This window comes from Canis lupus, chromosome 17 (genome assembly GCF_003254725.2).
Source record: "Canis lupus dingo isolate Sandy chromosome 17, ASM325472v2, whole genome shotgun sequence".
In the NCBI taxonomy this organism is placed as follows: Eukaryota; Metazoa; Chordata; class Mammalia; order Carnivora; family Canidae; genus Canis; species Canis lupus.
Genome location: NC_064259.1, coordinates 40488321 through 40500711, shown reverse-complemented (window position 1 = coordinate 40500711; position 12391 = coordinate 40488321). Strand labels below are relative to the sequence as shown.

The 12391-nt window shown below is 41.2% G+C and overlaps 1 protein-coding gene across 1 annotated transcript in view; it reads right to left on the bottom strand.

Moving 5' to 3' along the window:
* SUCLG1 (succinate-CoA ligase GDP/ADP-forming subunit alpha) overlaps positions 1-12374 on the bottom strand; it is a 32147-nt gene extending 19773 nt beyond the window's left edge. Inside the window, exons 1-2 of the mRNA XM_025453760.3 lie at positions 12032-12374; positions 1755-1858 (exon numbers count right to left, since the gene is read on the bottom strand). Of these exons, the coding sequence (XP_025309545.1) occupies positions 1755-1858; positions 12032-12128 (201 nt within the window). The 5' untranslated portion in view covers positions 12129-12374. The remainder of the gene's footprint in view (positions 1-1754; positions 1859-12031) is intronic.
* Positions 12375-12391: the final 17 nt, after the last annotated feature.

Below are 12391 nucleotides of genomic sequence, written 5' to 3'. Positions count from 1 at the left end.
TAAAAGAACTAACAAAATAAAATGTAGATGTCCTATGAAGATAAACTCTAAATTTCAGACCTTATTGTTCTCTATACTAATAGAATCTTAACTAACAAATCTGAGACAAGTAAGACTCCCAATTACCTTAAACAAAAGAGTGAATGAGAAACAATATAATTACAATAATCGAAAGACACTAAAACCAACTTTGGATTTCAATATTTAAGCAAGCCATCACTCCATTCAGGAAACAGAGACAGTTCCAAATATTGCTTACACCATGGACAATGGTTCTTTTAAAAAAAGGTCAGAGGTTAAGATGTCACAGGCTCACATAAAATTTAGCAAACAAAAACGCCATATATAATAAACTTATGTGGAGAATTTGAATTAATCAAACAGTTGATTATATGCTAACACAATTAATATATAACCAAAAAGGGACTGAATATTATTTTAATTGGCAGAGGACTAATAAAATGTACTTCAAATCTTAAATGAACATCAACTTTCTTTAGAAAATATATATATATAGGCACCTGGGTGGCTCAGTGAGCATCTGCCTTTGGCTCAGGGCATGATCCTGGGGTCCTGCGATTGAGTCCCACATCAGGCTCCTGACAGGGAGCCTGCTTCTCCCTCTGCCTATGTCTCTGCTTCTCTCTCTCTCTCTCTCTCATGAATAAATAAACAAAATCTTTTTAAAAAAATAAATAAAAACAAAAGTCATGGAAATTTGGATATTTAGGTATTATCCTATAGATCAAAGTTTGGAAAACTATGGCCTAAAGATTTGGCCTGTCACTGGTTTTATAAACTATTTGTGTGTGTATATATATGTGTATATACACATATATGTGTATATATACTTATATATATATATGTATAGGATACACATTATAGAGTAAAATGATAGGAAGGAAAGGAGACTCTTATGTTACATTTTATTAAGGAATCACATTGCAAATATATTTAAAACTTATGCAAATTCTAGGTTGTAAGCAGGGGTAGGGAGAAATGATAAATATTAAGTGAATGAGAACAAATTAAAATACTTCAGGCAATTTTGCCTGCTAGTCCCCTCAAAGACCATTTGCCTAGAGAGTATGAGAAAAGTCAGTGTGCCACTCCTTCTGCCTATCTCAGTTCCCATGAGCCTCTCTGGCCTTGAGCATATCCCTACACTGATCTGTGTTTAACTGGGCATGTTTTTGTAAGGGGCCTAAACACAAGCCATTTACTTTACCTAGTTTTTAACTAAACACTAATCTACTCCAAAGCTGGAGGAAATCTAGTGGTGGGTTGTTTTTTTTGTTGTTGTTTTGTTTTTTTTAAGATTTTATTTATTTATTTATGAGAGACACAGTGAGAGAGAGAGGCAGAGACACAGGCAGAGGGAGAAGCAGGCTCCATGCAGGGAGCCCGATGTGGGACTCAATCCCAGGACTCCAGGATAACGCCCTGGGCCAAAGGCAGGCACTAAATCGCTGAGCCACCCAGGGATCCCCAAAACTAGTGGTGTTAAACTTGCTGAAGGAGAGTATGTAGGTCTCTAACATAACATGCTTCTAGGAAGGGATTTTCAAGGTAAGTTTAAATGCAATTTTTATCTTATAGGCTGACTATTGCACCAAAACCCCTCCTAAAATACAACTCCACTGCTGTACTGTATACTTTCCCGTAACAATTATATACCTTTTGTGATATTAAAAAAATAGAAAATAAATGTTTCTGTTTATGTAGTACGCATTATAAAACATCTTGACACATACCTGCTTACCAGTGAAACCCTGGCAAATAACCTTCGTATTTTTATCAACATAGAGATGTTTCCGGGAAGCTATATAGGAACAATGCCGAATTCCATTCTGTTGCACTGAAAAATAAAGAAAGTATGACATGTTATAATTTCTCCAAATTTTGGACCATGAATTGAACTTAGTGACAGAAAAAATCCTCGAATACAGGGCAATCTTGTGATCAAGACAACTTCAAATGAGACATGAAGACTACAGAAATAGACAAAAAAAGACACCATTCTATCCTCCAGAATTCCCTCTTTACTGAGAACAACAATCTTGCAGCTTTTTCGAAATGTCTAAAGAAAAGCTTCTGTTTATAATTTTCATTCCTCAGAAAGAAAACTGGGGTTGAAAGACAAATGGCTCAAATTAAATCCAAGGATGGGAAACTAGGTATCACTTGTACCAACAATATTTGCTAAATAGCCACATACTTTGTCATTTTACTCGACCTTTTTTTTAAGTTTATTTTTTTTAGTAATCTCTATACCCAATGTGGGACTCAAACTCACAACCCCAAGATCAAGAGTCACATGCTGTTCTGACTGAGCCAGGCAGGCACCCCTAACCCAACCTGTTTAAGTTCAACATCTGTAAGTAATAGATGAGCTAAGAGTTACACTATGTTAGAAGAACTTGTAAGAACTACTCTGCAACTCATTCCTCGAAATGATATTAAATGTTAACATTGAATATTAACATTAAATCTTTGGTTGGTGGGCAGCCCGGGTGGCTCAGCAGTTTAGCGCCGCCTTCAACCCAGGGCGTGATCCTGGAGACCCAGGATTGAGTCCCACATCGGGCTCCCTGCATGAAAAGCCTGCTTTTCCCTCTGCTTGTGTCTCTGCCCTCCCCCACTCTGTGTGTGTCTCTCATAAATAAATACAATCTTTTAAAAAAAAAATCTTCGGTTGGAGATAAAGTTCATCTAATATATAATCAAAAGTTGCTTAATTTGGTACCCTCTGATGTAAGACACCAAACCTTACATATAGAGGCAACAGGGAAAATAAAATGAATAAGTAGATAAAAGAAAGACATGTAAAAAATATCTAAATTATTTTCAGCAACCTACCTCAATGAAAACTGAGAAATCTATGTAGTTACTCATACCAGCTCACCATTATTTCAAAAGTCAGTAGAAAGTAGGGCACAGATGAATTAAAATTGTGAGCTACCTTCTGTCTACTTTCAAACCTTCATTTCAGCCCCAACCTGCTGTCTCTTTGGCCCATTCTTGGCCCTTTCAAAGTGTCAGGACTTCCTCCTACCACTGAGGTAGCCCATAAAAGCTAGCTCAAGAAAAGAACATCTCGTCACACACTTGTCCAGGGTCCACTCATCCTTTCTGTCTTGAATCTCTGCCTCATGCCCTCCTAAATCCTCACACCTTAGGTTCCATCATTGATTTCTATCTGGCCCTTTGGGCATCTCTCAAGTTGTCTTCTACTCCCGTGCTGACCTCAACTTCTAACAACTCTGAATTTTGGAATCTCCTGTACCTCTAGGGAAGAGACAGGCTGAGATTTCACCCTTATCAATGGGACAAAGGGTGTTCTGTGTGCACAAAGATCTGCTGCATAACAGACAGCTGCATTCTTGGACTAGATTATGCTGAACAGGGGCCATAATGGGACACTGAGGGTCAAGTCCTCCACAGTGGGCACAGCTAAGCACCTGCACCAGGGACAGCAGATACTATAAAGGGAATTTGTAGCCTCAGGGCCCACCCTAGCCAGTGCTGTCACTTACGGCCCTTTCTTGCCCATGGCTCCCAGTTCTCCCAGCTGGAGACTCACAACCACTATACCTGTGGAAGTATTCCTGCTGCTATTTCTGACAGAATCTGCTCCACCAGTCTTTCGCATTCCCTGAATCTTCAATACATGGTCCATCTCTCAGGAGTTCTCAGACAGGATAGTTTACAAGAACCAATTATAAGATTAGGATACCTGGAGCCCATACTTGCTAAAAGGAAATATTGCTTTTTGAAGGTCAAGTTGGGCCTCCACAAGGATTCTTAAACTCACTTTTAAGAAAGGAGAAATCAGACAGTTCACCTCTCCTTCCACAGGGGCAGGAGTAGCCCTGTTACCCTGAAAAAAGATAGGTCTACCTATGTCCATAAAGCATGGCTCAATAGAGGAACAACTAAGGTCACTCTCTTCTCTTAGTCCTTCAACTCCAGACCTCCTAGATCAACCCTCTGGAGCTCAGGACTTCACAACCCAAGATCTCTGGTGTCCATAAAAACTGCATCAGAAGGTGTGATGACTAGCAATTTACCTTCCACCTTTTTAGCCCTTTGATACTGTTCAGCCTGCAAGGTGACCCTGACATTCTAAACCTCAGGGGAAATCAATCTAAGGAGACTTGCCATGTATATGTGTGGGCATGTGTGCATGTGATCTCCCATCTACCGTATGAGCCCAGGCTCATACAAACTTAGCTGCAGGTAAGCTAGAATTAATAAACTATCATCATCACATTTCAGCCAAACTCAAAATCTACATTCAAACATAAGAAATTCCTGATCATATTTGGTCCTGACAAGAAACCTATGTGATACCAGACCAGATATCACTAGTACTGAAATGAGAGGATGCTAGAATAATCAAGCACATATCCCAGTTGCTGGAGTTGTCATCATTCATTTATTCAAAACATTGGGGAATACTTAACACCAAGCCACAATGCCAAGTATCAAGGATAAAGTATTGGAAACGAGAGCCTCCGCCCTCAAGGAACTCACAGTCTACCTGACCTGACATTAAACAGGCACAGTATGAAAAGTACTGTGGTAAGAATAGGCCTTGGACATTCGGGGAAGATAAACTCTCCTGATCCAAGTAAGTCTGTATATGTTAGGAAGTGGGGAGGGTTTGGCAGTTAGGGGGTCAGAGAGGGTAGGGTTAAGGAATGGATTCCTTACTGGGGTTATGTCCAAACTGAGCCCTGGACTTCAAGCAGTTCACTTCTAAAATCTCTGATAATGGACCTCCAACCTCCTAAAGAAGTAAGTAGGGTTATCTGGTACCTGGCGGTGGCTATAATCTCTCCGCAACTAAAAACTGTCTTCACCTCTGCCCTAGTCCCAGCCCATGCAACCCAACTTGGCCCCAGATCATCCAAACTAACATCTCTACCAATATGGTAAAGATCAACAAGTCACAGGAGGTGCTAGATAAGGAACCATTGATTATATTCTTTTTTTGAAATACTGCTCTAGGACATATAAGTCAACTGAATGAGAAATCTTGACAATGAAAATAGCCTCTGGGGCCGCCTGGGTGGCACAGTCAGTTAAGCCTCTGTCTGCAGCTCAGGTCACGGTCCTGAGGTTCTGGGGTCGAGCCCCGCCTCAGGCTCCCTGCTCAAGAGCAATCTGCTTCTCCATCTACCTCTGACCCTTGCCCCTCCTGTGTGTGTGTGATGGTAGTCTGTAACCACCACAAATGCTCTTTTAATCCCAAAAGCTCACCCCACACCAGATGAATTTGCCCTATTCCTAGCCCTTACACCAACTGCACTCTCCCAGCTACCATAGCTGTGAGGAGGACCTAACTACACAGGATGGCTTACACTGTAATTCTCCTGACCTTAATTTCTGCCTCTTCTACAGCTTTAGGATGGAAATAATGCAAAACATGCTTATATTCTAAGCCAAACTCACCAAATTTTAAGTGACTTGCATCATTTTTCTCATTCCTCCCTACTTTATAATATCCAAGGTCCAGCATCACAGGGTGGAGGCTCCCCATGAAAGCAGCCTTTCCTCAACCCCACCCCTGTACCTCTTCACCTTCCCTCCCACAATCCCACCACTCTTTTTCGTGTGGGCTAGTAGAGTGCAAATTACTAGCTGCTATAAACATTAAATCTGTCAGACCAGCTCTTCGCATTTTCTTTTCCTACTTGATTTCCTCTCCACTTGAACCACATGCCTTAAGTAATGAAAAATAGCCTCTTCCACTTCTGCTGAAAAATGCAAAGTGGTTTTATAGTACAAATTTTCGATTATCTGTCCACTGCTAAAAGCTGCTCAATCACATTTTTTTTTAAAGATTTTATTTATTTATTCATGGGACACACAGAGAAAGAGAGAGAGAGAGAGAGAGAGAGAGAGGCAGAGATACAGGCAGAGGGAGAAGCAGGCTCCATGCAGGGAGCCTGACGTGGGACTCGATCCTGGGTCTCCAGGATCAGGCCCTGGGCTGAAGGCGGCACTAAACTGCTGAGCCACCGGGCTGCCCCTATATTTTGGTTTTAAATACAAACTCGAATCTATGATAAAACTACCACGTAACTAGAGTAAGTTATTCTGTAAAGTCAAAAATACAGGAAGGCATACATTAGTGGTCAAACCATCTTGCAAATAACTCTCAGATTTCAGAGTCAATGTACTCAACACCCTGAGAATTTCACTGGCATTAATTCATGTAAGTTCACATTTAAGTAAAACATTGCACAGTGAGGAATCCTTAAATCTTCACATGACATTCATGACTTGTGAATATAATGGGGGAATTCAGGGGATCTGAGATTAAGAAGAATGGAACCTGCAAACACTCCCGTGTGGTATATAATTCTTATGCCACACACTGTATGTGGATGAGTGCACACACTTTATTACTTTGTTTACTGCATTATTTCTAAGAAAAATTACTTAAGGTTAAATTTAATTCAAATACTCTAGAATTTCTAACTGTAAATTCCATAGCTATAAGACCTACGTCTTGTACACCATGGTGTCTCCCATATGGCACAGTGCCTTATGGAGTCAGGGTACAAGAAATGCTTCACTGAATTTCAGGGCAAGAGACATGGTCTAAAAAACACACACTTATATCAAGCTAAACGTCATAAGTTTCATCCCTGTTTATCCCACTTAGGAGAAAAACCTACATCAATTTTTGTACATGCACAGATCATAGGTTTCCCTAAAATTCTTACAGAGATTGATCAGAAGTCCAGGCCTAAATGCTACTAGCAGTCCTCAAGGCTCTTATCTTAATCTAGTACAAATTCCATACTAACTTTAAAAAACAAACAAAAATAAAATCCAGAAGCAGTAATGTAACACAAAAATGGGCTGTTTCACAACAGGAGAAAAGAGAGAGCTTAGAGAAAACATACCATAGGCAGACGTAGGGCAGTGACAGATCAGAGTGTTTTTGTGACATATAAGAGACAAGGAATTAACTTGGGCAACATAAGCACCAACAAGGCAGAGACCAAAGACTAACAGAAAAACTGATAAAGGCCCTGAGCAAGAAACAAAACTACAAACAAATGGCAGACAAATGGCAAATCAACAGATGATGAGCTATCTAACTTAACTAATGTTAAGAAAATGAACATTTTAAATTAAATATTAGGGCAACAGGAAGGCCTGAGGTTGGACACCAGGAAGAATTTCCAGTCATGAAGGCTGTAGCTGCCACATCTCGGGTCACCACCAGGGAAGGGTGGTGTTGCCTTCTCTCAGGTTCTTAGAAATCAGCTGGCCTAACCTTGGGACTGTATCCCAGGAGCAACTGAGAGCTACTCTGAGGAATCAGACAGGCCGGGGCTTGAATTTATGCTCTGCGGCTCACCAGCCATTGACAGATCTTTAGATCTCCCTTAACCTCAATCTTCCCATCTGTAAATGGAATAGCTGCCCACAAGGATTCTGTAATGTTGGTAAGAGGTGATGCCTGTAAATTGGGTAGCAAAGTAGCTGATAAGCTCCCAAAATTGGGTTCAAACCCTATATGAACACAAAGGTAAACCATTTCCTTAAAAAAGAGAACACATAATTCATATTTTAAAATAAGTTCAACGTTGGGGTGCCTGGGTAGCTTAGTCAGTTAAGTGTCCGATTCTTGATTTCCACTCAGGTCATGATCTCAGGGTTGTGAGATGGAGCCCCACATCCAGCTCCATGCTGGGTGTGGATCCTGCTTAAAATTCTCTCTCCCTCTCCCTTTACCCCTCCTGTCCATCTCTCTTTCTCTGTCTAAAAAAAAAAAAAAAAAAAAAAAAAATGTTTAAAGTCCAACAAGAAATGTTTTGTATATGTCCTCATGCATATCCCATGTTTATCTATATACTATCCCATATCTACATATAATATGTAGTATATACACATAGACTTGTACATTTTTACCATATGAAACATTTTTACAGGTGCAGCCTCACTGTAAAAAAAAAAAAAAATGGGATAGTAACACTATGTACCTCATAGGCAATATGAAAATGAAAGGAGTTCCTAATATACAGAGCACATAGAACAATGCCTAGGGTACAGAAAGGGCTATCTCACTATTAGCTATCTATTATCATTATGATTACCAAAGCAGAATGAGAAGCAGGAGCAAAAATGATGGACTCAAGTCCTACTCAAATGAAGCATTCTACCCCATAAGACAGCTAAATATTAAACAAAAAAACCACAAAACTACAAAGTTGCAAACTGTAACAAAGGCTACAAAGGAAAGGGGCAGAGTAATGTAAGAGATACATGCCTTCAAGAAGGATGATAAATTTGTGTCAGTTAGCTGCATGCTGAGTCCTCTTGCCCAAAGAGAGCAACCACATCACTTATGAGATGGCTGTGAGATGACTGACTTGAGGTACGGCCAGAAAGCATCCACCCAGCTGGGATTCAAACCATAGCCTCATATCACCAGGACCATGGTTCGAACCAATAATCTGAGACTGTTCATGAAAATACTCCTCTTCAACAAAAAAAAAAAAAAAAAAAAAATACTCCTCTTCCAATTCATCTCACAAACTGTGTTCTTGTTTATCCATGAATGCACTCATGAATTTAATAAATGGCTATTTATTAATTATGTATGTTATATATACCTAATATATATAGGCAATAGAGCAGAGTAACTCAGCAGCCACTTACTCCCAAACCCCGAACAACCTACTATTCAAATGCAAAATTACATATTCATTTAATATTTACTTACAAATGAAACTCAGCTGGCAAAAATCCATTATTTCCTCAAATCTAAAATACGATTGAAGTACTAATAAGTGCTAGTAAGAAAGAAAAAAATGCCACCAATTTGTTGTACCTACCATCAATTATAAGACCCATTCCAATTCTAGAAATCTTACAGTGAAAAAAAAAAAAGTGGGTCTATAGCAACAACATTCCTGTCCTTTGGTAAAATGAGATTATTCTCCTGTATTTACAGAAATTATATGGACATTCCCCAATTGTTTCTATAGAAGAATGACTTTGAGGGGAGAAAATCAAATTGTTTTCTCATGGCTACACTGATACATTTAGATCAAGACCTTTCTGTATCTCTGAAATAGAGATTTGGTTCTTAGATGCAATAGCAAAAGATACTGGTACCAGAAACACCACTGCTGAGGGTTCTCTTTTCCCAACTACACTTCTAAATGCCTGATTCCAAAAGTGGCCTATACAACTTGGCAAATGCACAGAAAAGGCAAGTGGCACCTTTGAGCAGGGTAGTCATCTAAACGAAACAAGGCAGCCAAAAATGAAAAAAAAAAAAAAAAAGAATGAAAATGAAAGGAAGAAACAAAGAACAGAGCTTCAAAAAAGGAGGCTTACAGTGTCACACAGCATGTAACAGTAGAAAGAAAACCTGAGTTCTAATACCCATTCTGATACTGGCCAGGAAACTTTCTGGGTTTATTTCCTCATTTGCCAAACAGATATGAGACTAGCTGGATTGTAAAGTTTGCTTCCTGGCATTAAAACACCAAAATTCAGAAGCTCAAAAATGCTGGCTCTTGTTCCCTACTCTTTATACGAGACCTAACTAATAGGAATTTCTGGCTTATGTTTTAAATGACTTTACATAGCTTTGTATTTCTTGAAAAACTTTACTATCTCAACTTCAAATGTGCTTATAAAATCCTTAAACTTTCTCATGGAAGAAATCTTCCTTATTTTTCATTTCATTTTCTCTCCCTACATCAACCGGATTCTTCCCCTTTTTTCATAAAACTATAAAACTGGTTTTGTTTTTTTGGGTTTGGGGCTCAAAAATTTCTAAACATTCCAACAAGGAGCTCCGGAAGACATTTACAAGTGCTTTGGTTTTTTTGTCTCCCAACTCAAATGAATATTGCAACACTTGTGACCTTTAGCACATGTACCATCAACTGAAACTTAAGAAAACAGAGGAAACAAAATTCCCTAGCGTCTCCAGTTCTATTACTAACCTCAGAGCCTAAATAGTTTGTGACCACCCTTTAAAAAAAGTTTGTGGGGGTAATACTGTTGTGGCTTTTTCTAGTGGGAATGGAAATGGGCTTAAACGTGTGGCATGAGAAAGAGAAGATCTGGGGGATTTAGAGGTTTTTCTACATTAAACATTAGTCTGTAACCTCTCTAACCCAGGAGAGAACTTGGTTTCAGATCTCAGACTTCACAGATCCTTAATAACAGATTAATCACATGACTAAGATAAATAAAGACCATTCCACCAAGAAGAGAAAGCTAAACTAGATGACCCTTTAAAGACTCTGGTCCTGAGACTCTCAGAAAAAAGAACGTCCAGTTCTGTGAGAAAAGGATTGCTAAACATTACTAAGGGCAGATTAAAGATTCTGATTCTTTAGATGCTTCCCTAGACTCTCCTCCTACTAAGACAGACCTATCTCAGGCTATGGTTTTTCAGAAACTCAAACGAGCAAGACCCCAGGTGAGAATGATATGGCTATAACTAATCCCTTTTTCCCTTCTGCCTACGACACCTTCAACTGTCCTTCAAATTTTACAATAAGAATCTCCAGGGCAGCCTGGGTGGCTCAGCAGTTTATGCTGGATCCTGGAGACCTGGGATGGAGTCCCACGTCGGGCTCCCTGCATGGAGCCTGCTTCTCCCTCGGCCTGTGTCTCTGCCTCTCTGTCTCTGTCTCTCATGAATAAATAAATAAAATCTTAAAAAAAAAAAAAAAAAAAAAAACCTCCAGAAAACTTGACCTAAGTAACCCAAATTTTTCCTACTTGCCAGTTATCCAGCCAGATGTTTGTCCTCATGAGGTCTGGTAATCAAGTGTAGCTATTGAGTGCACACCTATCATTGCACATTTCTGGAATGAGATCTTCTCAAGAAATGAATTAAATCTTGTGCCAAAATTTAGGACAAACAGAATTACGAGTAAAGTGTAAGAAAAGAGAAAAGAAGAAAACTAACTTTAGTTGAGTGTATAATACATCCCAGGTGCCTTATATACGCTGTTTCAATTATTCTGTATAGTGAACTCAGATTATCCTGTACTTTTGATCATTTCTAGGATGCACATTTTTTCACGTCTTCAAAGCTCTTTAATCTGGATGCAACTAACAACTAATGGCGTGTCACGATTTTAATTAGCCATCATTTTCTACTGTCAGTAGTACACAAAATAATGGTGCACGTTACAAGGGACAGCGTCCCCGATTCATTAAAATATTATTTTCATGGAATTGGAAACAGAAATTGAGGAACGGATTAAGAAAAGCGCCCGGGGGTTACTACACAGACTTTAAGGGTCAAGCAAGCCACACTTCAAACGTGATGTGATTGATTCCAAAGTCTCTGCCTAACACAGGAGACTTTGAACATTACAAGAATTTTCAACAGTCAGCGATACTCGAAGACTCGCAACCTTAGGGATTAAGTTTTCAGGAACTGAAATGTTCACACCACCTGGTGGAGACACTGCAAATAGTTGGTTAAGGTACCAGCCAACCCTCCTGGGCTCTGATGACTTTAGGGTGCAGAACCCACCTTTCTGCTAACCCTACAGTCTGCAGAAATAAAGGGAGAGCCTTCCCCTTCCCCCCTCGCCCCCCTCAATTTGCTACTGAGCCATTCCTCCCCCTGCCTCTCAACCCAGACACTCACTCTCCCCGCAGCTGAGTTAATCCCGCACCGCCTCACCTCCCCCTCCCAAAGAGGAAGCCTAGAAGCCGCCCCCTTCCGGCCACACATCATCGCGGGGGGTAGAACGTGCCCCCAGGTCTGCAGGGCTCCCACACCCGAATCCTGCCCCGGCCCCCCTACTTAGGCCTGCGCTCCAGGTCACGTCCCCGCCCCACAAATCCAGCAGGGCTCCTTCCAGCCCAGGAGGTCCCCGACTCGGTCCCCGAGAGTGCGGCCCCCAGGCCCCCGCCGAGGTCCCGCCCCGGAGGGCCCCGCCGCCGCCTGGACCAGGACGCAGGGCCCGGCGAGACCAGGCACTCTCGAAGGCCTGGAGGAGACAGTCTCGGCCGAACTCACGGAGGAAGGAGCGCGACAGGAGGCGGGCGGCTGCCAGGCCGCTGCTGCCAGAGGCCATGGTCGCGATAAGAGCGGCAGCAGCAAGAGCCGCGGTCATCCACCAATGACACTCCCAGGCCCCCGGGGACTTGGCAGGGCCCGGGCTCGAGGAGGAAATGGGTGGCCACAGCAGTCGCCTGAATGAATTTCCCGCCGCCGAGGCCTCTTTGCCGAACAGCGAGGATCGCAGGTGCAGGGGGGAAAATATCTGAACGGAGAAGTGGACAATGACTCGTCTGTTCCCCGGAAACGTGGCTTTGATCTCACATTAATTACAAAAGCAGCTTAGGCAAAACCCCACAAGACGCCGGTCTGCGCTTA